This window comes from Lissotriton vulgaris, chromosome 1_1 (genome assembly GCF_964263255.1).
Source record: "Lissotriton vulgaris chromosome 1_1, aLisVul1.2, whole genome shotgun sequence".
NCBI classification, from domain to species: Eukaryota; Metazoa; Chordata; class Amphibia; order Caudata; family Salamandridae; genus Lissotriton; species Lissotriton vulgaris.
Window position 1 is genome coordinate 391,210,147 of NC_141685.1, and position 27,336 is coordinate 391,237,482.

Here is a 27,336-nt window from a genome sequence, read left to right on the forward strand (position 1 = left end):
ATAATAGTCTGTCATGAACTCTGTTTGTGTTGGGCGCATACTGCTAGAGAAGAGTCTCTCCAATCTGTGGACACCACCTTAGAGTATATCTTGCAGTCTAGATTAATAAGTGATATTGGTCTGTAGTTTTTGGCTCTGTTAAATATTAGCTTTTTTGGTATGACCACTATGATGTCTTCCACTGTTGTATCCTGTATTTTCTCAGAGAATGTAAAGTATTGAAATAAGTCAATCACTTTTGTTCTCAGTTGATTTCAGTTCGTCTTATAGAATCAGGCTATGAAATTGTCTGGGTCTTGTGCTTGCCTACATTTTAGAGTCGTATTATGTTTAAATTTCTGTTTGTTCCATTAGTTTATTTAAAAAGACTGCCTGTCTAGCTCAAAAATCGCGTGAAGGGTGATATTCTGGAGATGCTTCAAATATATTTTAGTGTTTATAATTGAGTTGGTGGCATATAGATTTGAGTCAAATGTTCTGAAGATCTGTGGTTTTGTGTTGATTTCCCCTTTATTGCCTTTCAGGAAAGTGGATGGTAGATCGAGCCTTCTTGAATTCATGGGAGGATGCTAGAGTTACCCACTTTATTAGTGTTGCATACCTATGTTGTTTTTTGTTTTGTGACACATATTCTGGCTCTGAAACTGAGAAATATAATATATTCATATCTTTGTTAGTTAAAAGTTTCTAGTAATGCAGTTAGAGAGATGTATATTTTCTATCTGTAAAAGAGACAGTCTTACATCAGCCTCTATTTTGGCACCCATTAAACCATTCATCGGGCCTCTGACAGTATGATAAAAAGCATCACACAAAATGTGAGAGGAAGAGTGTGATTGTACATTCTCCACAAAGCAGCCTGAGACGAGTTTTTTAATTGAATTTTTATTGCCATGATATTTAGCATGTTTTTGTTCATTCTGTAGTATATATTAATAACAATGTCACCTTCCCACTCTAAAGTCATTAAAATGCACTTGGGTGTTATAGAGGTTTCCTCCAATAGGTTAAGGTGAGGCCCCGGGAGAAGGAGGTAATCTATTAATTTATCCTAGAGTATGTTTGGTTAGTGAATGGGAAGATCTTGAACTCACAAGTGTCAGGTGTTAAAGACTCCATTCTGCCCATAGCGAATCTGTCATCAGACCCATCAAAGGAAAGGGTGTTACCTCCTAGCTCCCTAGGGCATTTTTCATCATATAAGATTTATTTTCTTTCTCAGGGTTGACAAAAATAAAAGGTCGTCACCAGCTGATGAATAGATATTGATTGCCTAGAGTTCATAGGGAGCTTTTAATAAACTTAGATAGGTGTCATCTGCATCACAGCAATTACCTAGATATTGGATTTTGTTTTAGATCAGAGTCACAACACCAATATATGTATTTAGCAGGGAGCCGTTAATATCTTTTAACCAGTTATTTTTGTGTGCCATAGCTTTTTTCAGGCCTATTTTGGTCTCTTGAAGAAACACAATGTCACCCTTTAGTTTGTAGCAGTATTGTGAAATGGTCCTTTTCTTCACATTATGATTTATTCCCTTAGTATTAAGGGACAGGATTATAGCTACGTTCTTTGTAGTATTTATTGAGAAGGAGTGAATACAGTATTTTGAAATGATGAAAACCGCTACTATAGATATTTATGACTAAAGTGGTACATTGCAATAGAGAATGATAACTAAGTCGAGGTGAATCAGTGGACTCTAACGGAATCATCCGGAAACCTTTTCCAGAATAACCATTGCACTCACCTACCCATCCACCACATAGGTATGGGTAAAACAAGTAAGACGTTAGGGTATGAGGAGATTCTTCTTCAGAGCAACTAGAACCAAGGTTTTGCACCCTTGAATACACCTAATGGCTGATGTGGCTAAGTGATCGTTGTACTAGCACAATCTTGAATGGACCTACTGCCCTTGTGCTATTCAAATTTTCATGCCACCAAGATTCAGTTATCAGCAGATTTTGCAGTTCGCAATTTGTATATGTTGGATTAGTGGATTTCAGGGAATCGCCATTGGTTTTGCGAACTATTTACACCAGGATTATGTGGATTGCTTCTATCAGGTGAAGAGTTCCATTGATCTGCCATCTTCTTCTCTTATGTACATATCAGGCCCTGTTTCTTAAACAATCTCTTAAATGTATTTGTAGAAGGGAAAAGTTGATTCATCAATTGTCTTCTATTTTTTCAGTTCTGCCAATAAACAAACCATTGCAAAAACAAATGATTTTACACCTTTATTTCAAGATGTGTATTTTATTTATATAATGAGTAAAAAAAGACTAATATCTATTGTTTCAGAAAATGTGTTATATCCGCTGCTCCTTCCTACACACATTTAAGAAATCACATGAAAAATGCAAGAACATAACAATACTGTGTTTACAATACTGTATCCACATAGAAATGTGGAAAACAAGGCTCATATTTTGTTTTCTGATTTTCTCCTCACTTTCTCTGTTAATGCTTTGCTGTTTTACATTTTCATTTTCTTCCTTCCAATTTTTATTTCTCTGTGTGAAAACTGACCCATATCTGATTTCATCCATTTAGACAAGAAGGCAGGAGTTTGAAATGCATGGACCAACTTGTAAAAATGTATAAAACTTTAATTGTAGAAAGGTAACTGACTCATTCATGCCTTTTGATCTTGATCAAACATGCCGCTGGCCCAGTCTCTCCAGTTTAGTGGCCCGTCTCTCCGGGTTAATGGAACTGCATTACATTTCTCTTTTTTTCCAAAGTTCCCAGCTCTGGAACAGTTGTCTGTCCTCCAATTTCCAAGGAGGCCTTGTGAGAATAGGTTACACATTTGTTTCGAGCTCGTTAATCTCTATGGTGCAGTGGTCCTTACTATTGGAAGGCTCAATATGGTTCTCCACTGGATCAATTTCCGGCTCCATGTCTATGTGATGGGATTCTTTCACTGTATCCTGCTGGGGCATATCACTCATGTTTTTCACACAGCCATTTCTCTGATACGCCATGATCTGGTGGATGCTGATATTTTTTGTTTCGCAGATCAACGGCACCTACAGGTAGAAGTAAGATGTCCATGTTAAATCATCCATCAAGGTTTCAGATCTTTTATATATTAAAGCTATCTGTGATCTTTATAAATTTAGTTAACTTAAAGAAGAGTTTGAAATGTCAGACATCTTGATTCCACTGTTTTTTAACATTATTAGACATACAACACATAGAAGCAAAACACCACAAGGTTTTGTAATGCGTATAACTTATTAAAAATAGAGGGCACCCTTTACGAAGGTATATTTGATTGTTAAAGCATGTTTATAACCAAATTTACCCTTTTTTATAGCTGATATAAATTCCTGGCAGGCTTAAGTTCCCTTATGTATGTGCAGATCTCTGCTCCGAGTATGAAATTCTCTACGCGCATAAATCTCAATCAAGGGCAAGAAAAATGGGTGTTCTAATGCTAGTCATCCTTGGAACTTTGTGAACACTCATAAACATGAACATTTGTCACCATTCACTAAATCCCTCTTTCCCCTTTCTACCATGGAAAGTTCGGATTTTCACTTCAGCCAATGGCTGGCATAAATACCTTTAAGGGGTGGGATGAGGAATGGATTTAATCCAAATTTGGTGACAAGATGTTAGAAGGAAAAAAGTTTTCACTGTGGATTAAAAAAAAATTGCATTTGAACAAGTTCTCCTATTATTCCTTACAAAGTTCTTCACTAGGGTGCCCTCTGCTTGAAGTAATTGGATCTAGCTGGGACATTCACATGGAAACCTGCACCTAGCACATGCCTATTTCTGGGAATACTTGAACAATGGTGCCAATCTGGGAGTGAGGGTTAACCACTTTCTTTGTAAATCAGGCTCTAACATCTTTGTATTACTACCCCAATTTGTTTTGTAGCCCAAGATATCAGTTAATGGATTTGTCTCTGCTTGAGTGTCTTTTTCAAGTTTTATTTGGAGCTGTGACAGCACAGTTTAACATTTTATGGACTAAAACTTCAGTTGTCTAAAGAGGCTGCCATTAAATAGGCAAGGCTTTACATATCAATAGTGCCAGTGGCGTGACAAAATAATGGACCGCCCCCTGCAAAATGTGATGTGGGGCTCCTGAGTCTCCCAAGTGTTAGAGCTATTCATTGACCTTTGGCTGATTAGAGGACCCCTTGAAGGTTTTTGTGGCCCTTTGGAAGGTTGGGTCCCCCGTGCACTGCAGAGGCTGCTAGGGTTTGCATTACACCCCTGCACTGTGCTGAACGACATCACTGTATTCACTCACAGAATTCACTCACAGGTCTCTGGTTGCACTGCAACAGGCAGCAAGGATCTGCGACTCAAGAAGTACTGACATGAGAAGCACCTATGTGCATCTGTGTGTGAATATGTGTGCACTTGTGCGTCTAGGTGTGCTCTTTTAGTTGTAAATGAGGATTATTTAAAGTTAATTGGGAGCCATCTGTGTTTAAGTTCTTAAATTCAATCGAGCGAGGAATGTGGAATTTTTGTGTAAAACAAATGGTCTCACAGACCTTTTGATTGTCACTAAGTAAGAGTCTGATTACTAGTTGGGTGGAGAGGTGCTGGGTCCAAAACTGAAAAACCTGTGGCTGGGCCGCCTACAAGTATTTCTCGTGTTCTGGTGGGCTTTTTTTGATGTTCCCAAAACAGTTCCTGCACAACATGCACTGTAAAGTCCATGTCATGCAGGAACTGGGGTGCATACTCACAGGGGGGCACATGTTGTGCCCCCCTGCATGCACCACAGGGTGCAGAGGCACAATTTCCTCTCGGCCACGGTTTTCATGGAGGTGGAACCACCATGAAAACCGCTTTGGAAAGGAAACGTGTTATATGCTGGGAAGCATATTGGGGCCTCCTGACCGCTGCAACACCACCAGGGAACTGCCGTTCCCTGGCAGCTGCGGCGGTTCCCTGGCGGTCCAACAGCCCTAATTGTAATAGAGCATTTGGAAGATGTTTTAAAGTATCAAAAAATAAAAACACAAATGTTACTGAGGGAGGCAATGTTTTTAAATTATTGTATTAGAAATATTATTTTCAAATTAAAAAAAATAAATGTATTTAATAATTCAAAACACATTTAAATGATAGATAGATAGATAGATAGATAGATAGATAGATAGATAGATAGATAGATAGATAGATAGATAGATAGATAGATAGATTGTTTTATTGCACAATTAATTACAATCATTTCAATCATATTGAATTAAAATCAAATATAAAGTGAAAAATGTCCTATATTATATAAAAATATATATTAGTTTGTCATCCTGTGGATCCTTGAGATTAAAAATGTGGACACCGTTGTGTCAGCTGTGAAAGCATGAAGGTAAAAACGATTGCCGCGGCATTGTGACTTTCAGTTCTGTGTGGTTGTCAAGGTCCGGCATAGCTTTTACTGCTGTCAAGAATTGCATGAAGCTTGCTGCCAGTTGCACTTAGTCACCTTTCATGCACTCTACCAGCGCTTCTTGACATGTTCGCACATTTAAGATGTGGCAAATGGGGCGAAGCCAGTAGATTCTAAAGGTGCGCAATTTCTCACAGATGCACAATATGTGAATTAATGTTTCCTTTTCACCCCTGCATGCACGGCACTGTAAGGCTATATGGCTACATTTCTTTTATGCCGTTGGCCATACTTGTATGCCAATAGCGGAATCAAGCCAAACCGTAGTCTCATTAGTTGGTGCCTCATTGTGGGCTTTAAGGGAGAGGAAAGGTCCACCGCTGTTGTAAAGTTTAGCCACCCAACTTCCGTGACTTAGATTTTTCAAGATTAATGCGTCACTTTCAGCCCACATTATCTTGTCTTGTTTGGTTAATAGTTTAGCTGCCGCCGTTGTAGCTATGGAGGCAGACCATATGTTGCGAGCTTCCAGTGCTTCCACGCAATGTGTTAAGAATTCGTGCCAGGTTGACCCTGGGTTGCTTATCATTAACAATATGTATTTCTTTAGCGTGTGGTTCCATGCTTGTTTGGCTTTCAGGCAATAGTCTATGAACCTGGCTTTTAGCATCCACTTTTGCGATGTCAAATTGAATTCCCTACGGATTTGCGCATGGGAGGTAGAAGTTGGTAAAAAAAGCTCTATGGGAGCAAGCTGACTGAACTTTACCCAACCATGGTGACATGTTCTCTTTAAAGGCAATTGTGCAATGAGCCACTGACTGTAAGAATTCTGCCCCCATAGCTTGAATTAGGGGCGTGAGATCAGGTGAATTCACGGCTTTCCTTGCTCTGCTGAAGGCCCCCTCTAACGACTGTGCCATTCCTTATATTGAGGCGATATGAGTAGACTGCCTTTCTTTGTAGTCGATCCTTTCTCCCAAGTACTTATATGCAGTAACTATCTCAATCGGTTTTCCTTCAACATGCCATGAGCCTCTCCTCTTTATTTGTCTGGGGATAATCATTGCCTTTGTTTTTGGCGTGTTCATTTTCAAGTTGTTTATTTTACAATATGATGTCAATGTGGTCAAAAGCCGCTGTAGCCCAATCAGAGTTTAATCGAGCGGGGGCGTGGCTTGGCGCCGGGTGGTGTTGGCGGTGCCCGAGTGAGGCTCTGCTGAAGCTTCGGGAGACGTACCGCTCACAACCCATCTCTTCCTGATTGAAGGCGATGTACCTGCGTCGGAATACCCCTAGATGCTAACGCAACGCTTGAAACTGTGCTGCAATGCCCAGGACGGAGAACTTTGTTATAGTAAGTTGCTCTGCTTCAGCTCCAAGCGCGGCCGCTATTTTGAGATGCGCATAATCGGCTCCCTTTATCGACGCACGGAGCTCTGAATGTGACTAAACCTATTTTATACTTGGAACCTCTCTGCACCTATGCAACTTCATTCATCACTTTTTTGAGGCATACACACCCCTCCCTCACCTCAGAGGCGCTACGACTTGGTATTACGTCGTGGAATACTCTTGACCGCCATTTTGTGGTGCTTCAGGCGTTCTTTCACCTCACTCATTGTTATGGCGTAGGAGTTCTTACAGTTACGGGTGGCTGCTCGTTCCTCATTTGCTGCCAACTAGCGCTGGATATCTCCTCACTGATGACTGGGTGATTTACTACTCTGTCCTTCAGCGTGATAGTGCGCCCTTGTCTTGACAATTAGCCAGGATCAATCTCTGCTGGCTACGGAGGTGGGGGTGGTTGCCAAGCTGTTTTTCCTTGCCTCTGGATGATGTTTAGATGCCTCACTCCTTGTTGCTGGAGATGCCTTTGGCCTCGTTTATCTCCCTCTCTCGCCTGGTACACTGCATATATGTTCAACTTAAAGGGTGCCACAGCTTCTCCATTTTTGCTGCCATATGCTCCTTACTGGATGCACACTCTCTTATGATCCAGCTCTTCCAACTATATGACGCGCTTCTTCAATCTTTGCATTTAACTTGCTTCTTGTCTGCTATCCTGCCTGTGGCTCATGCACAGCGCCTCCATTAAGTGACTTTTTTCAACACTATTGGTGCTATCCTCTTCTTTCAGGGATTGTATGCCAATAGTCACTGCTTTTTGCCTAATTGTCATCAGCCAATGATGTCTCTGACCCTGCGGATCTCGAGGTGAATGGTGACTTCGACTTCATACATGGTGGTGAGCCCTTCATAGAAGTTTGAGCTGGATGAGACTCTGGTGCTTTCAGCAATGCCTTTTTGGACTATTTACCTCTTCTCAGCTTCATGGTAAACTGCACATTTTTTTTTTACCTGAGGGTCGCTACTCCTCTCCATTATGCGGCTTTTTGGATTTACTTGTGCACATTTATTTATGGATATGCACCTATTAACGACGTCCTTCAACTCAGCGTAGTGACATAATCTTCACCTGGCAAACTCAGCTTATATCCTGTCAGTCGCCCATTTTCACCTTGCGCCTGACATGTTCAGCAAGTGACTCTTCGCAACGACCACACTGCCTCTCTCCTCTCTCCAGGGGTTCTTTTTGCAGCTCTCTCTCGCCTCCTGGTGTCATTGTCCATTCTATTGCGCAGACAGTGCGCGCTGTGCAGGTTGTTTCATTCTTGTTTGCTTTTTATGGGGCAACTCAAATCTTCCAAATCATCAACAAAGGTGGCCTTTGAAAAAAAATCCAAAGTATTTTCTGCTTTTTCTAAATTAGAGGATTCTCCCACCTTATCTGGTTCGGTCACTGCCATGGAACCTCCTCAGCCCACATCGGGGAAAACCAACATCAAGCGACTAAAAAAGGATCCCCCTTCGCCACTCAAGCAGTCCACAACTGTCTCCATGGAACTCTTGTTGGAAGAGATAAGATCTTTCCGCCCTTTTTTGGAGGAAATCGGGACTTTGCGTCCTTTCATGGAGGAAACCAATATCAAGCTTCAAGCTCTTACAGACAATTGGTCCCAAATTGAAACAAGAGTCGCCTCGGTCAAACAGTCCGTCACTTCATTCCAGGAAACTCGCACCACGGTTTCTGATCTAACCTCGCAGGTGGATACTCTCCAGAGACAGATGGAGGAATTGGAAAATAGAAACAGGCGGAACAACCTTCGCATTTACGGCTTGGCGGAAGGTCTTGAGGGCTCGGACTCAATCACTTTCTTGAAATCCTTCCTCCCTAAATTACTCCGCTTACCAGAAGGTACGATTCTTAACATTCAGCGTGCTCATCGACTAGGCCGCCCACCCACATCTGCTTCCATATCACAACGACCAAGAGGCGTTATTCTCTACTTTCTGGAGTACACTGACCTTTTGAAGATTCTTACAGCTGCCAAGGCTTCTCCAAAATTAACATGGTCTGGCTCCTCCCTGTTCTTCGCTCAGGACTATGCAAGGGCGACTGCCAATCGTCGGAAGGCCTTCCTAGGCATGAGAGACGACCTTTGTTCCATGGGTGCTAGATATGGCCTGTATCATCCCTGCCTGTTTAAAGTCACCTATAACAACAAGACGACTACCTATGAAGATCCAGTGCGACTACAGAGCTTCATCAATGCACATAAGACTACCGCCATGGACTCTTCTGGGCCTTCCTCCTCTCGTCCTGGCTGAGCTGTTGTCCTGTTTGTTCTAATAACGCTCCTGTTTTGGTCATGTTTTGTCTTTCTATTACATTTTACTCCCTCTGAGCCGCATTGTTGTTGATTGTTCTCTGCTCTCTTTTGACGTCGGTTTGTAATCTGTTCTCGTACTTCCCCTCTTTACCTTTACAGGAATCCTCCCCCGTCTGACGATGTCTCCCTGGCTTCCTGCCCAGCCGACCTTGGATGTGTGGCCTTACCTCTGTGGTCCCTCCCCCCCCCCCCGGCTCCTTCTCATCTTCTCCTTTTGTAGGTATGTTTTCCTCAGTTTCTTCCTCTTATTTCGTTTTCTTTTGTTTCTTATCCTTCCTCTTGTGTTTCAATTTCCTTGTTTGTGCAGGAGCCATAACTTCTTTTTTTCAGGTTGTACTTATCTTTATATTTGCTCTCTTCTTAATCTGCTCCTTCTGAACTTCTCTCTAGTTTCTACTTTACTCTCTCTTCCTGCACACTCTTTCGTTCTCATTCATTTCTTCCCTTTTTCTCCTCTCTTAATCTCCATTATGTATCTTTCTTCCTTTTATTCATCCTTATTCATGGGTCTTTATCCTCATTTTACTTATTGTGTATTTTTTTAATTGCTGTTTATGATATGTCATTGAATATAGTATTGTGGAATGTTAAGGGTATTAATTCCCCAATTAAGCGTCAACGCATTTTATCACACCTTGCCAAATTGAATGTTGATGTTGCGTTTCTCCAGGAAACTCATCTCTCCGACATAGAGTCTGCAAAGCTTAAGAGAGGTTGGGTGGCTGATGTCTTTTATTCGCAAGGTGATGGTAAACGTAATGGTGTAGCAATTCTATGTCGCAGATCTCTCCCTTTTACAATCATTTCCCAAGAGTCGGATATTAATGGCAGATGGACACATGTCAGACTATTGCTTAGAGGTGTTCCAATCTCTATCCTTAATGTCTACGGTCCTACAAATGGTGAACCTCTTTTTTGGGCTGAGTTTTCTCAATGTATCACCCAATTTATGGATGACAATTTTATCCTCGCTGGGGATTGTAACCAACCCCTAGATCCTTTTGTTGACAGGAACTCTGACGCCACTTATGTTCCTAATAAATCGCACAAACTTTTTACTCAAGCCATCTCCCAACATAAGCTTATCGACTCCTGGCGACTCTGTAATCCGACATACGGGAGTTTACTTTTTACTCTCCGTCTCACCGATCCAAGTTGCGTATCGACTATATTTTTGTCTCTCATAATCTTGCTCAAACGCTTACCGCTGCTGAAATTGGTCTGATTTTACTTTCGGATCGTGCCCCTGTTGTTATCAGCATTGACGTGATTCCTAAGATTGATGGGCTCAAGAGATGGCGCTTTAACAATACCCTCCTCTTGGATCCCAAATTCACCGCTTCCTTCAATGCATTTTTTGATGAATTTTTCCTGTTCAATGATGCCCCACCCATCCCGAAACACACCATTAGGGATGCTTTTAAGGCAGCAGCGTGCGACTTTATTATTGGATATGTCACAAAGAAACGAAGGACTGCACGCCAATTCACTAAAAATCTCCTTTGTGACATTACGAAATTAGAACACGTCTACTTCACCTCACATTCAAAAGATAGTCTGACCGCTCTGGTCGCTGCCAAGATTAAATTTTATGAGAAGTCTACAGAAGATGCCTCTTTATATTTGTTAAAGTCAAGTGCTAAGTTTTATGGTGGCAGGAACAAAGCTGGGAAAATCCTTGCCAATTATTTGAAGGTCAAGCACAACAAGCTGAATATTGAATCTATTTACGACACCAATGCTAACTTACAGCACAAAGACGCTGACATCCTTACTGAGTTCTCCTGCTTCTACAAAACCCTATACACCTCTGAAACCCAACCCTCTCTTCACTCTCTCACACATTTCTTCTCTACTATCCAAAAGCCTGCACACTTTCCTCTTGATCTTTCCTACTTGGAGACTGACATTTCGCAGAAGGAACTGCTCACCGCACTCCAGCATCTCAAACTTAATAAAGCTCCTGGACCAGACAGTTTTACCGTTGAGTTTTATCTCCACTTTTCCAAGTTGTTGATTCCGAAATTGCACTCTCTCCTCAACACTTTTGCTGATCTGGGTAACTCCTCAGGGACCTTTTCCGACGCACACATTTGTTTAATACCCAGAGACGGAAAAGATGCGAAGTACTGTAAAAATTACAGGCCCATTTCCCTTGTCAACATTGATTATAAAATCTTCGCTAAGTCGTGGCGATAAGGTTGGACCATTTACTTCATGACCTCTTAGGCGAAGAGCAGTCTGGATTTGTTAAAGGCTGATACTACACCGACAACACTAGACTTTTATTCAACATATTGTCGAAATCATCCCATCTCCAACATTCCCTTGCAGCGATCGCCCTGGATGCCGAGATGGCGTTTGATAGGGTCGAGTGGCCATGTCTTTTTCCATGCTCACTGATGGTTTGGCTTTGGCCCTACATTTATCTCCCTTGTTTCATTGTTGTATTCTCACCCGCGGGCTGCAGTCTATGCGAACGGTCAGATCTCCTCCTACTTTGACCTCGGAAGAGGTGTTCGTCAAGGTTGCCCCCTTTCACCTTTCCTTTTTAATCCCGCTTTAGAGCCTTTTTTGTCAAATCTTCGCCAGAATCCCGACATACATGGTTTTCAGACCGCGGAATCTCCCATTAAACTTGCTGCCTATGCATATGATATTTTACTCTTCATCTCTAACCCCACAGACTCCATCCCCGCTTTCCGGGAGGAAGTGCGGAACTATTCCTCGATCTCTGGCTATAAGCTAAACGATGACAAGTGTGAGATTTTACCCCTGACGAAGTTCACTTTTAAACCTGATTTCAGTGCTTCCAACTTTGCCTGGAGTCCCTCCCACATTAAATATTTAGGCTTACACATCACCCCCTCCATCCCAGACACCATCTCCCTATGTTTGACTAAGTGCACTCAAAAAATATCTGATCCCTCTTTACTTGTCCTGGTGGGGTCGTCTTGACACCATTAAGATGACGTTATCCCCCATAATTCTCTACACAATCTCTAATATCCCTGTCTCCATCCGAGCCAAATTTTTAAAGAAAATTAATTCGGTCTTATCCTCCTTTCTGTGGCATAACAAAAAACCCAGAATGTCCCTTGCCAGACTAATTCGCCCCGCGTCTGAAGGCTGAGTCAATTTTCCGGACTTTCCAGCCTATCAAAAGGCCTTTTTGTTACGCCAAGCTTCCTTTAGGTTACAAGACCCCGCTTCCCCCTGCCCTCTGTGGACTAAGGTAGAGCGCCTTTTCCTTTCCCCGTTTTCCTTTGCTAAATATATCTCTTTTTCACGCAATCCCTCCTTGATTCCCACTCCTATTCATAAATTTACTGTCAAGCTCCTTTTATCCTCCACTCCTCCCCCCCCCTGCGACTGTTGCTGATTTTCTCTCATCCACCATTTGGCATAACAAGTACCTTTTAATTCGTCACAGACCCTTTTACTGGAAACCCTGGAGGTCCAGGGGACTGATCTGGATTTTGCAGTTATTCTCACATTCCACTTTTCTGCCTTTTCACACTCTCTGTTCCTCCTTTGATTTGCCCTCGTCCTTTGCTTCCAAATATCTCCTACTTAAAGCAGCGGTCATGGAGGTCTACACACGACTCATACACACGCCACCTCTCCCTATTTCTCCTGACCTTGCTCTCCGACTTCACTCTATCCTGCGCGCTACTCCTAAAGCTTCTATTCTTTACAAGCACCTTCATGCCAATGCATCTACTAGGCCTAAGTTAAGGGTGGAGGAGCAATGGGAACATGACCTTGCTACAACATGGCCAGTATCCCTGTGGGACAAGATATGGGCAAAGGTTTGTAAAACATCTAGAGCGGCGTCCTTGACGCAATCCTTGCTCTTCATATACAATAGGCTGCTCCACACTCCTTTTGCCCTTAACAAACGGTTCTCTACTACTCAAGACGCTTGTTGGTCTTGCTCCTTACCTCAAGCTACCCTGTTTCATATGTTATTTCTTTGCAAACACGTACATGATTTTTGGTTGTAGGTCTGGGCTAAAATTAATGTAATTTTCCATACCTGCATTCCCCTGTCTCCCACTCATCTCTTTCTAGGGAGTCTCTCTCCTTGTTGGGAGGGGACTGATCTTCATGTTCGTATTGTTGATTTGCTATTGGCTGTTGCATTCCAGCAGATTACCATTAATTGGAAGACTTCTTCTAACATTTCTTTTAAAGCATGGTGGTACAATGTTTGTCACAATCACAGGCTTGATACTGCTTTTGTTTGTCCTGCCCAAATGGCAGCCAAGCGTGCAGACTTGTGGCTTCCTGTTACGATGTATTTAGATAATTGTACAACTCGTTCATTTTGCCTAAGGCCTGCCCAGCAGGAGGTCCCCAAACCCCCCTGACACCCTTTTCATTTCCTTTATTTTTCTGCATTCTTACTTGTTATGTCCTTATCTGTATTTGCTCTTGATGTATAACCATTGTACCTCTTATTTTGAATCTTAGTGCCCATGATGAGTTTTTTGTCGTTTCATTGCTTGTATAGTATATCCTGATTTTTCTTTCTTTGCTTCCCCTCCCCTTTCCCTTTTTCCCTACAATTCTTTCTGTATTATGTATTGATGCCTTATTTTATGATTAATAAAACCTTTATTGAACTGAAAAAAGAGTTTAATCGAGCAACATAGTGTCATCCGTGTATTGCAGCGATTGAATTTTAGTTCCAGCAAGTTTGGGGGGAAAAGCTTGGGTGTCAGCCAGATAGTCCTGTATATCTGCAAAGTATAGATTAAAGAGCATTGGGCCATTATACATCCTTGTTTTTTTCTTTTTGGGTCGTGGACCAGCCAGAGGAGACTCTTATCTTGACCCATGTTTCTGAGAATGAGCCAACCAGTGCTGTTAGTAGTGTACTGTTGATGCCCCAATTTTTTATTTTAACCACAATCATGGGTGGGCCACACTGTCATAAGCTGGTTGGAAATCTATATATGCTAGATACAGAAACCTCTCTGTTTTTTGCAAGTGTAGTCTCAATCAGGTGGAACATACAACCAAGTTATCTTCATGTGAGATCCCTTTTGGAAGCCTGTTTGCTTTTACAGGATCAATTTACGTGCTTCTGCCCAGGCCGTCAGGTCTTGCAGTAATATACTGGCATAGCACTTCCCATCTACATCTGGGAGTGCGATCATCCGGTAGTTTTCGGGTTGGATCGCGAGCCTTTCTTGTATATTGGGACAAAGAGGGAGTCCCTCCATGATTCGGGGATACTTCTTCTCAACCTATACTCCCAAAATAAAGGAGCCATTAATGAAGCCCATTTCCGTACCGTACCTTTGTACACCGAGGGCGGGATGCTGTTTGGGCCAGGCGCCCCTCCAGATCGTATTTGTTTGATGAGGTCCATAACTGCTTTGGGGGTTATTTGGTTTCGGTCTTGGTGTCACTCTTGTATCTCCCTCATCCTAGGTACGTTGTTAATTTCACTCGTATTGATATTTGCGCCATTATCACTAGATAACTCCACATAGAGAGCTTCTCAGTGGCTTTCCCGAGCGGTAGGAGAGATGTTAGTTGTTATAGGTCGCAAGTTTGATCTAAAGCAATTATTCATCCTGTTCCAAAATTGCTTCTGGTCTCATGATTTTATGATTTCATGAGCTTTCTCCCAGTGTTGTCATGTAGGAGAATCTTGCTTTCCTACAGTTCTGTCAAATTGATGAAACCTTTGCCTATAACGATCTGTGTCCAGAAGGGTTGTTGGTGTTTTTTCGCATGATGTTGTTAAATTTGCATTTTGTTAGCGCCATTAATTCTTTTTGTGCTTTTGGGTGATCTTCTTTTAGGGATAATTTGTTTAATCTTGGCTTCAATCCTGTGTTTAATTTTTCGCTTGGGTTAATGTGCTGTAAAATTGTATTTTATTAGTGCTTTTTCTTTTCTTTTTTTATATTAAATATTTGTAATATATTTTAAAGGAAAATAAACTTTTATAATGTTTCCTATTCTTTCCCATAAGGCCTCCCCACCACAGTGGCAGATATATCCCCTTAAATGTGAAAAATGACTATTAGTAACTTTACACATAGATGTCTGCATTACCTGAGTTTACGGAGAGAAGACCTGTAAGTCTACACTTACTTGCTATTAGCACTAAAGAGTGCATTTGCACCTAAGTGAAGGAGTAGATTTACACAAATTCATTCACACATGTAAACTCACCTTTGTGAATGGCCAGTTCTATTAGGATACTGGTTGCACAAATATGGGTATACCATTTGCTCCATTGTATGCATAATATTCATTGGATGGTTGGAAGGATAATTGCATTGAAACAGGAATATACCTCACCATTCCTGGACCACTCAAAGTCGACATAACAGTCCATTCTCTTACTTGTCACTTCATTTTGTGACACATGCACAGCTCTCATGTGCTTGGGTATTACTAGGGCATTGTAAACACTGTCCCACCTTGCAAAGACAATGAGGCCTATTAACAAAGGTATTATGAAGTATGTAAAGTAGTACGTTTGTAAAACTCTAATTGGCCTTCAAAACACCTAAAATGTGAATATTCAGGAAATATGGATATACATTTAGTACAAATAGAAAGTACAATGTCTTCTTTACATTTTTACTTATAGGGAGTTGGATGTTTCTGGCTACTTGACAAAGGCTTGTAAGAGTACGTACACGTATTCCTCATGTATTAACTCCCATACTCATACATGTTTTTGTCAATCAGCCCCGATAATTCTAAGTAGCTGTTGGACCTGGCCCTTTTTGGCAGGTTCACCCCAAAACTTTTTGCTTTTGCCTAGCCTGTTTCTGTAAACTGGTGTTGGTGATTTTAGCTCTCTGCGCACTTTTTCACTGTGGTCCAGTGTAAAGTGCGTGCGCTCTGTGTGTGTGTGGTGAGATTGACCTGCCCTCCCATAGGAATGCATGGGGAATATGTGTGACCATGGTAGTTTCTGATGTGTGGGGAGTGCAGGGTCGAGTTTGGTATGTGCGAACTCGTGAGATTGAATGCTGCGCAATGATGTATGCGGCATGATTGTGTCTAGTGTGGAAGTGCCACTTCTAGAAGTTAACATGTTTGTGTAATTTGTGTCTAGCGTGTGATTGGCTGGAGCTGGCTGGTGAGCCTGGCTCCAGGAGTCAGGATGGGTCTGCCCCGGTGGTGAATGGAGAGATTAGCATGCTGATGTGAGGGAGGGGTACACCTGGGACCTGAATAGGGCTGGGTTTTCCCTCCACAATGCTGACTCCACCCCCTGTGGTGCGTCTGATGTCCCTAGCCTGGCCAGTGAAAGGGAGTTCCCCATAACCAGTTGTAGCTAGTTCTTACATTGCCTACACCCTGCTAGAAAAAGGATTTTGCTGTATAAATGAGGGGCTGTGACCCCATGTCAGTGTTCTTGTTTCTGACTGGAATCTACCAGGGGCGTGCTGCTGCTGGGGCCCAGGGGAGGGCTTGCCTCCCTGGGCCCTGCCCAGCCCCTGGATATCCTGGAGGCCTGAAGGACTTTGCCTGGACTTGTAGCTGAGGTTCCCTCTAGCGCTTGGGAGCGCTTTATTTTTGACATTAGTGCTGGGGAGCGCTTATATTTTACTCCTTTATCCCCCCTAGCGCTTGGGAGCGCTTTCTTGTTACTCTAGCAGGAGCCCACCCTGCATTTGGCCGTATTTTTATTATTTGTGGCCATTTTGTAGTTTATCTAGCGGGTGGCCAGCCCGCTTTATACTTAAATTGAAGAGGGAGCCTACCCCTCGTGTTGCCCGGTTTCACCGCCGGGCCGGCCCGGGAATCAGGAAGTCAGGCAGCCCCGTCCAGGACGTGGGCGGGGATGCCAGGAGACCCGGAAGCGGAAGAAGTGCTGGGTGAGGGCGGGCGCCCACTCCGCCTCCACCCGACGCCACCAAAGGAAGCCGGCGTCTCTTCCTGGCGAGGCTCTCCCGAGGGAGAGAGCCCCGCCCGCCACCACCAGAAGCCAGCCCAGCCGCACTGGAAGAGGAGCCCCTGTGAAGGGGGGGCTCCACCACGCGGTGCAGAGGTGAGAGGTGACACCCGGAGAAGACCGGCAGCATACCAGAGCCGGTGAGTGGGTTCCGTTGTTGTTTGTAGCAGAGAGGGGCTTTGGGGCACATTGCCGGTGCCCGCCCCTCATGCCAGTGATTTGGAGCCCACAAAGTGCTCCGGGGGCCATTTGTAGTTAGAGGGGGCATCGGGGCACATTGCCGGTGCCCGCCCCCTCCCACCTGTGTTGTCTTGGTTCCTGTCCCGAGCCCACGAGAGGCTCCAACGTGTGGAGCCTATATGTTTTAAGAGCCTGAGAGGCTCGAGGGCTTTAATAGTTTGAGCAGCAGAGGCTCAAGGCGGCATCCCTTCTTTAGAGTCCGAGAGGCTCTTGGCCGCATCATTTATCGCGAGTCCCCCGACATCTGTGGGGGCATGATGATTTTAGGAGCCCGTGCGCTCCACGATGGCAGAGGTGCATTCAGGGCGGCCCCGGATGGCAGTGGGCTGCCCCAACGTTATTAGTGACTTCCAGAGCCCGCATGGCTCTAGCGAGGGGCCTCAGTGGAGGGTCCACCAGGCACCGTGGTGCCAGTTCGTATGTGATGGGCATCATGATTTGAGGAGCCAGAGTGCTCCAGAGGGCATGTGTTTATTTCTAGAGCCAGAGGGCTCCAACCCTTTGCACATTTGTGCGCAGACCTTGTCCTAGGGCCAGTGAAGGCCGATTTACAGCTAACCAGCAAGTAGTGGGCAGCTGCACCGTTTAGGCTTTTTGTTTCTTTTAGGGGGTCCTCTTCTTTTATGAACCCCGGAGTGAGTCGCACTCCCTTCACCCCTACCTTGGTCTGTCACAGCTGACCAGCACTTAGTGCCAGCTGCAACGTTTAGGCCCTGTTGTTGTTCCCAGCTGCCCAGCAATTAGTGGGCAGCTGCAACGTTTAGGTTTGCGCCGGTGGCGCACCCCTGACTGGTGCCCTGGCATTCAGGACACAGGGCATTTGAGCCCCTTCTTGGGATGGCCAGTTGGCCAGGGGGCTGGTATGTGGATAGGGCGCAAGGCCCTAATGTGATTTTTGCGCAAGGTGATTACCTAATATGTTTGGGATGATAATTGCCTGAATGTGATTTATGCGCTAATCTGATTTAAAGATGATATGTGCTTTAAATGTGGTGCTAGGAAATGTAATGCATTTAGTATGTTTTACGCACCCTGTATTGATACCTCTAGAGATGGTTTTACCTGTGGAGGTTTGTGTTAGTGAGATTATGTTTCACTGTGAGTTACGCCCCTAAATGTGATTTATTCTTAGCGGGAGGGTCTAATGTGTTTAGACTAGTGAGGAGATTGCCGACTGTATTTTTACTGGTTAGGTCTAAATGTGATTTATGGGTAATGTGCAATGCCATTATGCCTGTGATACCTCTAACTGTGTTTTCATGTTTAGGAGGTTGTTTTGACTAGTATAGTTTATACTAGAGAGGCTATGTGTCCATGCTTGATCTATGCCTATGGTTATTAGTATTGCGTAGTGTGTACCTACCTGTTGCCAGTGGTTACTGGTTGTGATCTATAATTGTTATTTGGTGTGACAGTTATTCTAAGTGCTAATTCTACTAAGTGCTGATTCTGACAGTGGCCTACGTGGTCCTGTCCTGGTGTAAATAATCCCTTGTGAATATTGCCCGTGCCAGTTGGCACAATGTATATTGTGTAATTACTATCTGCTGTGTTTTGACAATACAAAAGTTATTGTTATATAACATTGTGTTGAGTTCCTTTTTTGGTGTGCCTAGGATGTTGTTGCTGTTGTGTGTGTGCGCAAATGCTTTACACATTGCCTCCGGGATAAGCCTGTCTGCTCGTGCCAAGCTACCAAGGTGGTGAGCAGGGGTTATCTTGGTATGTGACTCCCTTGCCCTGACTAGGGTGGTGGTTTCTGCCTGGCCATGGCGTAAGCCTTAGCCAACCAGAAATCCCAGTTCTAACAGTAGCCAAACATCAAAAAATTGTTTTCCACATTTAAAATACTTTGTGAGTCTGCTTTCTACTCCAGACAAAACTTGCTTTCAAATGTTTGATTTTTATAGAACTGAAAGGCAACAAGCATGTGATAGAATATTATGGAGAGGACACCCTTAACAACAATGTATTTTAGCAGAAAAAAAGTTGATTCCTGGCATAAGATGGTTTGCGTTCTACATCAAGCAGACCTTCTTCATTCCCTTCCGGTCGAGGACCGAGCTCTCCGCCTGTGCAGCTCCACTAACTAAGCTTCCCAGTGGCTGCCCCCTCCACCTCTGTGCCTGGAAAAGGTGTGAGTCTGCTGTTTAAGGCTGTCTGTGCCCTTGTGACTGGTAGCTTTTCACCATATTTTTCTTTTTTTAGTTTTATTTACTCTGCCTTATATTCTTTATTTGCCTCATTTCGCATATTTGCTTATTTCTTTCTTACAGACTATTTTTTACTTCACTTTTGGCCCCAAATCCTCCCCACCTCCGTTCCTGTTTTTCCGTCTGTTTCTTTTGCCACCACAGCCCCCGCGGCCCGCACCCTGCCCCCACCTCCCAACTGCACTTCCCTCCCCCTTCCACTATTTAATGGTGGCTGCTGCGCTGACCTCTGAGCAGGACCTCTGACCTCCCGGTCAAGGACCCAGCTCTCTGCCCATGCAGCTCTGCAGCTCCCCTAACTAAGCCTCCCAGCAGCTGCTCCCTCTACCTCTGTGCCTGGCAGAGGTTCGAGTCTGCTGTTTAGGGCTGTCTGTGCCCTTGTGACTAGTAGCTTTTTGCCATATTTTTCTTTTATCTGTTTCTTTTACTCTGCCATATATTCTATATTTGCCTCCATTCGGATATTGCTTATTTCTTACTTACAACCTATTTTTTGCTTCACTTTTGGCCCCAGATCCTCCCTGCCTCTGCTCCTGTTTTCCCGCCCATTTCTTTGGCCGCCACTGGCGCCGCGGCCCAGCCCCCCTGTCTCCGCTCCCTTCTTCCAGCTGCACTTCCCTCCCCCTTCCCCTATTTAATGGCAGCCACTGTGCGGACTCACCTCTGGTGCACCGAAGCCACACCAAAGGCAAGTTTGTCTGCACCAGTTGGTGACCTGACTGCAGCCAGACCCAGCTACCCTGGATCTCTAATCTTCCTTCGCTATGACCCAGCTGCCCTCCTCGCACTCAACCTGGTAAGGAACAACAACTGCCAGCTATCGACGCCACACACCACCCATGGCCATTTCTCTTGCTGACACTGCTGGCATTCCTTCACCACCCACAGCACCACCATGACTTCCGCTCCCAAACCGGACACCCGCACTGCCAAAGCCCTGAAGTGCATCCTCCTCAATATAAGCTCCCTGCACAGACACTTCATAGAGATCTAGGACCTCCTTGACACCATCTCGCCTTTACACTGAAACCTGGACAAACGCCGCCTCCGCCCCCGACATCGCCACTGCCATTCCCACCGGCTACAAGATTCAGAGGAAGGACCGCCCGGAGGGGGGCTCGCCATCACACACAAAAGCTCCCTTCGACTCTCCACCTCCAGCACGAGCAACTTCCTCACCAACACCGAACACCTCCACTTCCAGATCCTGACCAGCCCCAGAATCATGCTTCGCAGCACCCTCGCTTATAGACCCTCCAAACCTCACACCCCTTTCACCACAGCCATTGCCGATCACATCGCACCCCACACCATCGCCTCTATGGACTACATACTCATCGGAGACCTGAATTTCCACCTCAACAACCCCAGTGAGCCCGACTTGATCACCCCCCTGGACAACCGCACCAACTTTGGACTGAAGTAGCTCGTCACCACCCCCAATAACAAAGCCAGACACATCCTGGACCCTATCTTCACAGGAGGGACCAACATCCATTTCAGCCATAACTCGCAGGCCCCCTGGCCAGACCACCACTGTGTACACTTCTCTTTCAGCACCACCACCGCACACAAGTCCACCCCACGCCCGCCACCAAGGAACTGGCACAAAGTCACCGGGGATCATCTCAACTCCACCCTCATCCTCGGCCCCTCGGCCACGACCGATGCCAACTCTGCAGCCACGGAACTTCACCGCTGGATCACCAGCTGCGCAGACAAACGTGCACCCCTACGCCACCCCGACAGACAATGCCCCCTGAAGGTCACCTGGTTCACCACCGACCTCCAAGAAGCCAGACAGTCCTGCAGGTGTCTCAAAAAACAATGGAGAATCAGAAAAACCATGAAGACCAGACCCTCTACAAGCACGCCATGACAGATTACCATCAACTCATAAGAGCCAGCAAGAGGACCTTCATCCGGAACAAAATCTGCACCAATGCCAGCAACTCATAGGAACTCTTTAACATCATCCAGCAGTTCACCAAACTCCCCAGCCAAAACATGGACATCACACTGTCCCAGGACCTCTGCAACAAGCACGGCTCTGACTTCCATCTGAAAATCAAGACCCTCTAAGACAACTTCAGTGAACAGATTCCAGAAATCCCCCTCCCCTCCAGCAACAACACCCAGCCCACCATCACCACGTGGACACCGGTCCCTACAGAAGATACCAACACAACCATGATGGGGCACCCACTCCAGAGCTGCCACGGACCACCTCTTCCACAGAGCCGCCGCCGCGATTGCACCAGAACTATGCCGTACAATCAACGCCTCCTTTGAATCCGGCATCTTCCCAGATGACTGGAAGCAGGCAGAGGTCAAGCCCCTCCTCAAAAACCCCTCAGCTGACCCGAAGAACCTGAAAAACTACAGACCCATCGCTCTCCTACCCTTAGCAGCCAAAGTCACAGAGAAATTCATCACCTCCCAGCTGAACACCTTCATCGAAGAGAATGCCATCCACAACTCCTCCCAGTCCGGATTCCACAACAAGCACAGAACTGAGACCACCGCCACCGACGACATCTGCAAGCTACTCGACCAGGGCCAAACCGCGGCCCTCATCCTGCTAGACCTCTCCGCAGCCTTCAACGTTGTCTCCCATCGCACCCTGGCAGTAAGACTCCACAATGCTGGCATTCGGGGAACCGCCCTCAACTGGATCCGCTCATTTCTCGCTGGCAGACCCCAGAGGATCATACTCCCACCCTTCCTCTCCAAACCATCAGAGATCAACTGCCGAGTACCCCAGGGATCATTACTCAGCTCCACGCTCTTCAACATCTACATGGCCCACCTCGCCACCATCGTCAGACAGCATGGGCTCAGCATAGTATCCTACGCAGATGACACCCAGCTCATCCTCTCCCTCATGAAGAGCCCTGAAGACACCAGACTCAGCTTCCAGGAAGGAATGAAAGGCGTTGCATCCTGGATGAGCAACAGCTGCCTAAAGCTCAACTCGGAGAAGACAGAAGTCCTCGTCCTTGGACCCTCCCCCACTGCCTGGGACAGCACCTGGTGGCCCTCCATCCTCGGAAGCCAACCCATCCCGACGACTACGCCCAGAACCTTGACGTCATTCTAGACTCCTCCCTTACCATGACTCACCAGGTCAATGCTGTCACCTCCACTTGCTTCAACTACCTTTGCATCCTCCGCAAGGCGTTCAAGTGGATTTCCACGGAAACCAGAAAGACCATCATCCACGCACTCATGACTAACAGATTGAACTTCAGAAACGCCCTCTCCACTGGAATCAACAAATCCCTGCAAAACAAACTCCAGACCATCCAGAACACTACAGCCAGACTTGTCCTCGGCACCCCACAACATGAGCACATGACCCAAAACCTGCGAGACCTCCACTGGCTCCCCGTCAAGAAGAAAATAACCTTCAAACTACTCACCCACGCCTACCAATCCCTCCACAACTTCGGACCCAAATACCTCAGAAAGAATCTCTTTACATGCACCCAAAAGGAACCTCCACTCCGCCGACTTCACCCAAGCAAAGACCCCGCGCATTCTCGGAACCAAGGCAGGTGGAAGAGCCTTCTCCTACATCAAAGCCAAGGCCTGGAATAAGCTCCCAGTCAACATCAGATGCTCCCTCACCCTGCACACCTTCAGGAAGAGCAACAAGATCTGGTTTTTCGACTGACCGGGAGCTGCACCTCCCCTAAACCCCCACCCAGCGCCTGAGACCCTCACGGGCGAGTAGCATGCGTTAAAATCCCCTGATTGATTGATTGATTCGTTGGGGTCTGGCCAACCATGACAAAAAAAATCCTCAATGGCTATCCTTTGCTGACACTAGTGCCTCCATGCCTCATATACATAACAATGGTGCAAGGGGGCTCATCCCAAATGATAACCTTAAATTTGTATTACAGTGTTTAATCAGTACAAACTGCACTGTCAACGTACAGCTATGGAATTACTTCATTTGGTTTGCTAACACAACTGCTACCCAGTCATATCAACAAAGATCACAAACGTATGGAGCTAAATCCTGTCTCTCTACACAGCTTTTTAAAACTTCTTTTGTGATTACATGACCTCTGCAAAACAGCTGTGCTGTCACTCCTGACCAAACATCTATTGGAGGACAGAATTATAGGTGCTTTGGGCGGCTAGTTCAAACATGAATTATAGGTAATTAAAATAATATTATTCAGAACCATACTTGTGTATGGTCAGTTTACATAACAAGTCTTTATGGAAGTGTGAAACATGGAAAGGCCTCTTGCATTCCTATTGAAGAATATATTCCCATTACTATGTCTTGCGCTACAATTGGGGATTTCATTAGGTCTTAAAATGCTTTAAATGAAGTTGCTCGAGATGGTTGGATCAAAAGCAATCATAAGCCACAAAGAAGCTGTAGGGTTTCCAGTTACTTCCAATTTATAGAGCAATTCATAATGAAAGTAAAATGCCTCTAATTTGAATGGTAATATACTAATTCCAGTGTGATATAATATAACTGATACTTTAAATTATTGTTTGCTCTCCTTGCTCGGCCAGCCAATCACAGTTACTTTTTTAAATAACCTAATTCTCAATAGAACATTTAATATTTTTTGGAGTACATGCTTGTGTCAAGAGCTGGATGCTGAGATGTTCCAAGTAACTTGGTTCTAGCTTGTTTGAGGAAGAGGTGACACCTTCTGGAAATCACACTTCCATTGCACTAATGTGAACTGAGTTTGGATCGTGTACAGGAGGAGAAAGCCTTACAGACATAAGAAACTTCCTGAAACAGTCCAATCCAGAAAAGACAGGAGAAAATAAAGTATGAAGAAAAGGCACAAGAATGATCTGGTACAACAGACCTGGAAAAGATCTGCTCCAACAGTGTCAGCCTTGTATATGCTAAAAAAGGTAATTAACTCTTGACCTGGATGTTAAAACAAATGGAGCCATGTTGAATTGGTAATAGTACTCAACAACTTAGTACAAGGGGGCTGGAAGAATGAGTGGAGTCAGAGTAGAGCCAGAATGCCAGCACTCGTTCGTCATGTCAATAAACACCCGAGGAGGCCACCTCCCAAAGGAGGTATGCCCCATACATGCCAGACATGGTGGCAATGCAACATGGAGACCTCAGGTGGGAACACCACAATGAGCCAGAGATCATATGCCTGTAATGGGAAAACTGGAACAACATGCCCTGGCAGCTTTAACTGGCTGCATCCAGGGCAGCAAGCAATAGGCACTTTTGTACTAGGGCCTATTTAGTTTAGTATCTCAAGTTGGTGATTTTGAAAACATACTGGCAGCAATTACAATCAACCCCTCACCCCCAGACCTGGTGAAGGCTTTTAATTCATCAATGCAATAGACATGAAGAGGACGCTTGCTATTCTTTCACTTTCTGTGTCTTATGTCAACCAGAATAAGCAGAAAATAAGTATTGACAAAACCCTAATTAGGATTTTTGGGAGCTCATTAGCAAGAAATACTCATCTTCCTAGCACAGACAAATATAGACACTGGGGGTGTTTATGCTAAACCTGTAATGAAAAATAAAACCTGTCTGCTCCATTTGCTGTGCAATAAATACTATCCACAGATGTATCCTAATTCAACATAGGTTAGCTCTCTGTTAGTTATGATGCCCTGATCTGGCTCCTGGTAATCAACAAGTGCACTGATTATCTGGCAATTCAGTAAGAATTAGGTTTCATGGAGTCAGATAGTATATGGTGCTACGTACCTTAGTTTACTACAAGTAAACCATTAAAAACGTTGATGCCACTATATGCTCCTTTCTTATGGAAACAGCCCCCCTCTGGGTCCACATTGTAAGTTGAAAGACAATATTTTTGGTAGTGGTTGAGGCAAATTGATGTTCAACATTAGGACACTCATGACATGAGCAGACATCTAAGTACAGATTTCAAATATCATTTATTTTATGTATTTGCATCTCATCTCCATCATTTGTAAAGCCTGTATGTCAAGTATGATATTTTTTATAATCAGATGTTGGTGAACATGTATCAAGCATTTTCCTGATCATTTTAAACATTCACACTATCTTACATGGAAGCTTCACTAGCTGTCTCCTGTTTTATTTTTCCTATAAAATCATTGATCTGAAAATGATTGTTACTATACAGAGAGGCTCCATTTGGTAAACTTGGGGATAATCATAAGCAGGCAGTAGAGCAAAATTCTAAGGCAGGAGCTATTTGGCAAAAAAAAAGTAAACAGGCAGAACTCTAAATTTACCTGGTGGTCTTCTTCTGAAGAAGGGGGATACTTTTTCTGCGATTGTACTGCCAAATGACAGGGTTGTCAAATACCAAGGCTACCTAGTTTTGAATTTGTCTCAAGCCTCTTTCATTAACCACTCTACAGTACCTGCCTCTTGATGTCACTCTTGCAGATTATTTTTCACTCCTACTTTCTCCCTTTTTCATTGTTTCCCTCTCTTTCTCTTCCTTGTTCTATGTTTTTGCTTTCTCTCTTACTTTGGGTAAAGTTTGAGGATGAGAAATAATTCCGGTGTTGGCCTGATTTACTGCTCTGTCTTTAGTGACACTTTACTATATTCATAGGGCGATAACTACCTTAGAGTGCAGTTTTGCTTCCCTTTGTCCTACAGAACAAGGTTGCAAAACTTTCAAATGCCATAACTGTGCCCCTGTTGGGCTGATTTGGATGGTCCTGGGTCCATTTTACTCATGATGGCGGGCTTCACTGTAGCAAACACAAGGAGATGATGGACGGAGCGCTGAAACCTTTCAGACACTCACCCAGTCACAGATTTGGGTTGAATACATCAAGGTTCTTTAGCTCACTTCGTCACCCTGGTTCAGACACAGCTATATGCAAATCAGTCTTGACCCTGTGCCTCATGGGAACAGTCCAGCCCGAACTGCCAAGCCATGTCCTCCCTGGACCGGAAACAAGCATCCTGGGACCGGTTTCAGGCTAACAGCCCTCATCAGCCAGGATAACTTGAATCCAGTGGCAAAGTGAACAACGGACCCGCGTCTGGGCATACTCTTCCAAGTCAGGGCAAACAAAGCAAACACAAGGAGATGATGGATGGAGCGCTGTGACTGGGGTTGAGTGTCTGCAAAGTTTCAGTGCTCCGTCCATCATCTGCTTGGATTGTTTCTGTGCAGGAAGGTACCAGTGTCTGCACAAAGACATTCTTGCATGCAATGGAATCAGCCTTGCACCATGGTGCAGGGGTGACTATATTGGTGCTAGACTGCCAAAACTGGGCCAGCGCAGGGAGAAAGGACAGGAATGCACCATATTGTATAAATATGGTGCACTCCTGTCCTTTCACTTTTACGTAATTCCATAAATTAGGCCCTAAGTGAACACCAATAGGGAAAGTCAGTGTGATTTACTGTTTTGTCTATAGTCACACTTTATTATACACATAGGGAGAGAACTGCCTTAGAGTGCAGTTTAGCTTCCCCTTGGCCCTTTAGAGACCATTGATGTCTTGAATTGGGCAGTAACATGTACGGGAAGATGAATTCTGTCATTTCCAAAATGTTAATTGTGCCCTTTATGGGTCATCCAGAGTTGTCATATTTCTCTGTCTCAGCTCAGGATTTCCGCCCATGCCTTTTGTCACCCTCTTGAACCTTGACAAATCCGATAGACTAACTTGATATATTTGTGTAATGACTTTAGGAGGTCAAAGGGGATAATGCAATGTCATACATGGTATTTTCCATCTGCTAATGTACATATTATTGTGTAGTATTTACTACTGTGTGAGCAATAAATGTACTTATCCTTTTTTTTAAATTACTGACTGAAGAATCATTTATTGAGTGTTATTAGTGCGTG

General features: G+C 44.5%; 1 protein-coding gene across 1 annotated transcript in view; it reads right to left on the reverse strand.

The window, feature by feature from the left end:
• Positions 1-2,208: 2,208 nt before the first annotated feature.
• The window catches only part of SLC1A7 (solute carrier family 1 member 7), a 622,845-nt gene continuing 597,717 nt past the window's right edge, over positions 2,209-27,336 (reverse strand). The window contains exon 11 of the mRNA XM_086936195.1: positions 2,209-3,041. Within this exon, the coding sequence (XP_086792321.1) occupies positions 2,814-3,041 (228 nt within the window). The 3' untranslated portion in view covers positions 2,209-2,813. The remainder of the gene's footprint in view (positions 3,042-27,336) is intronic.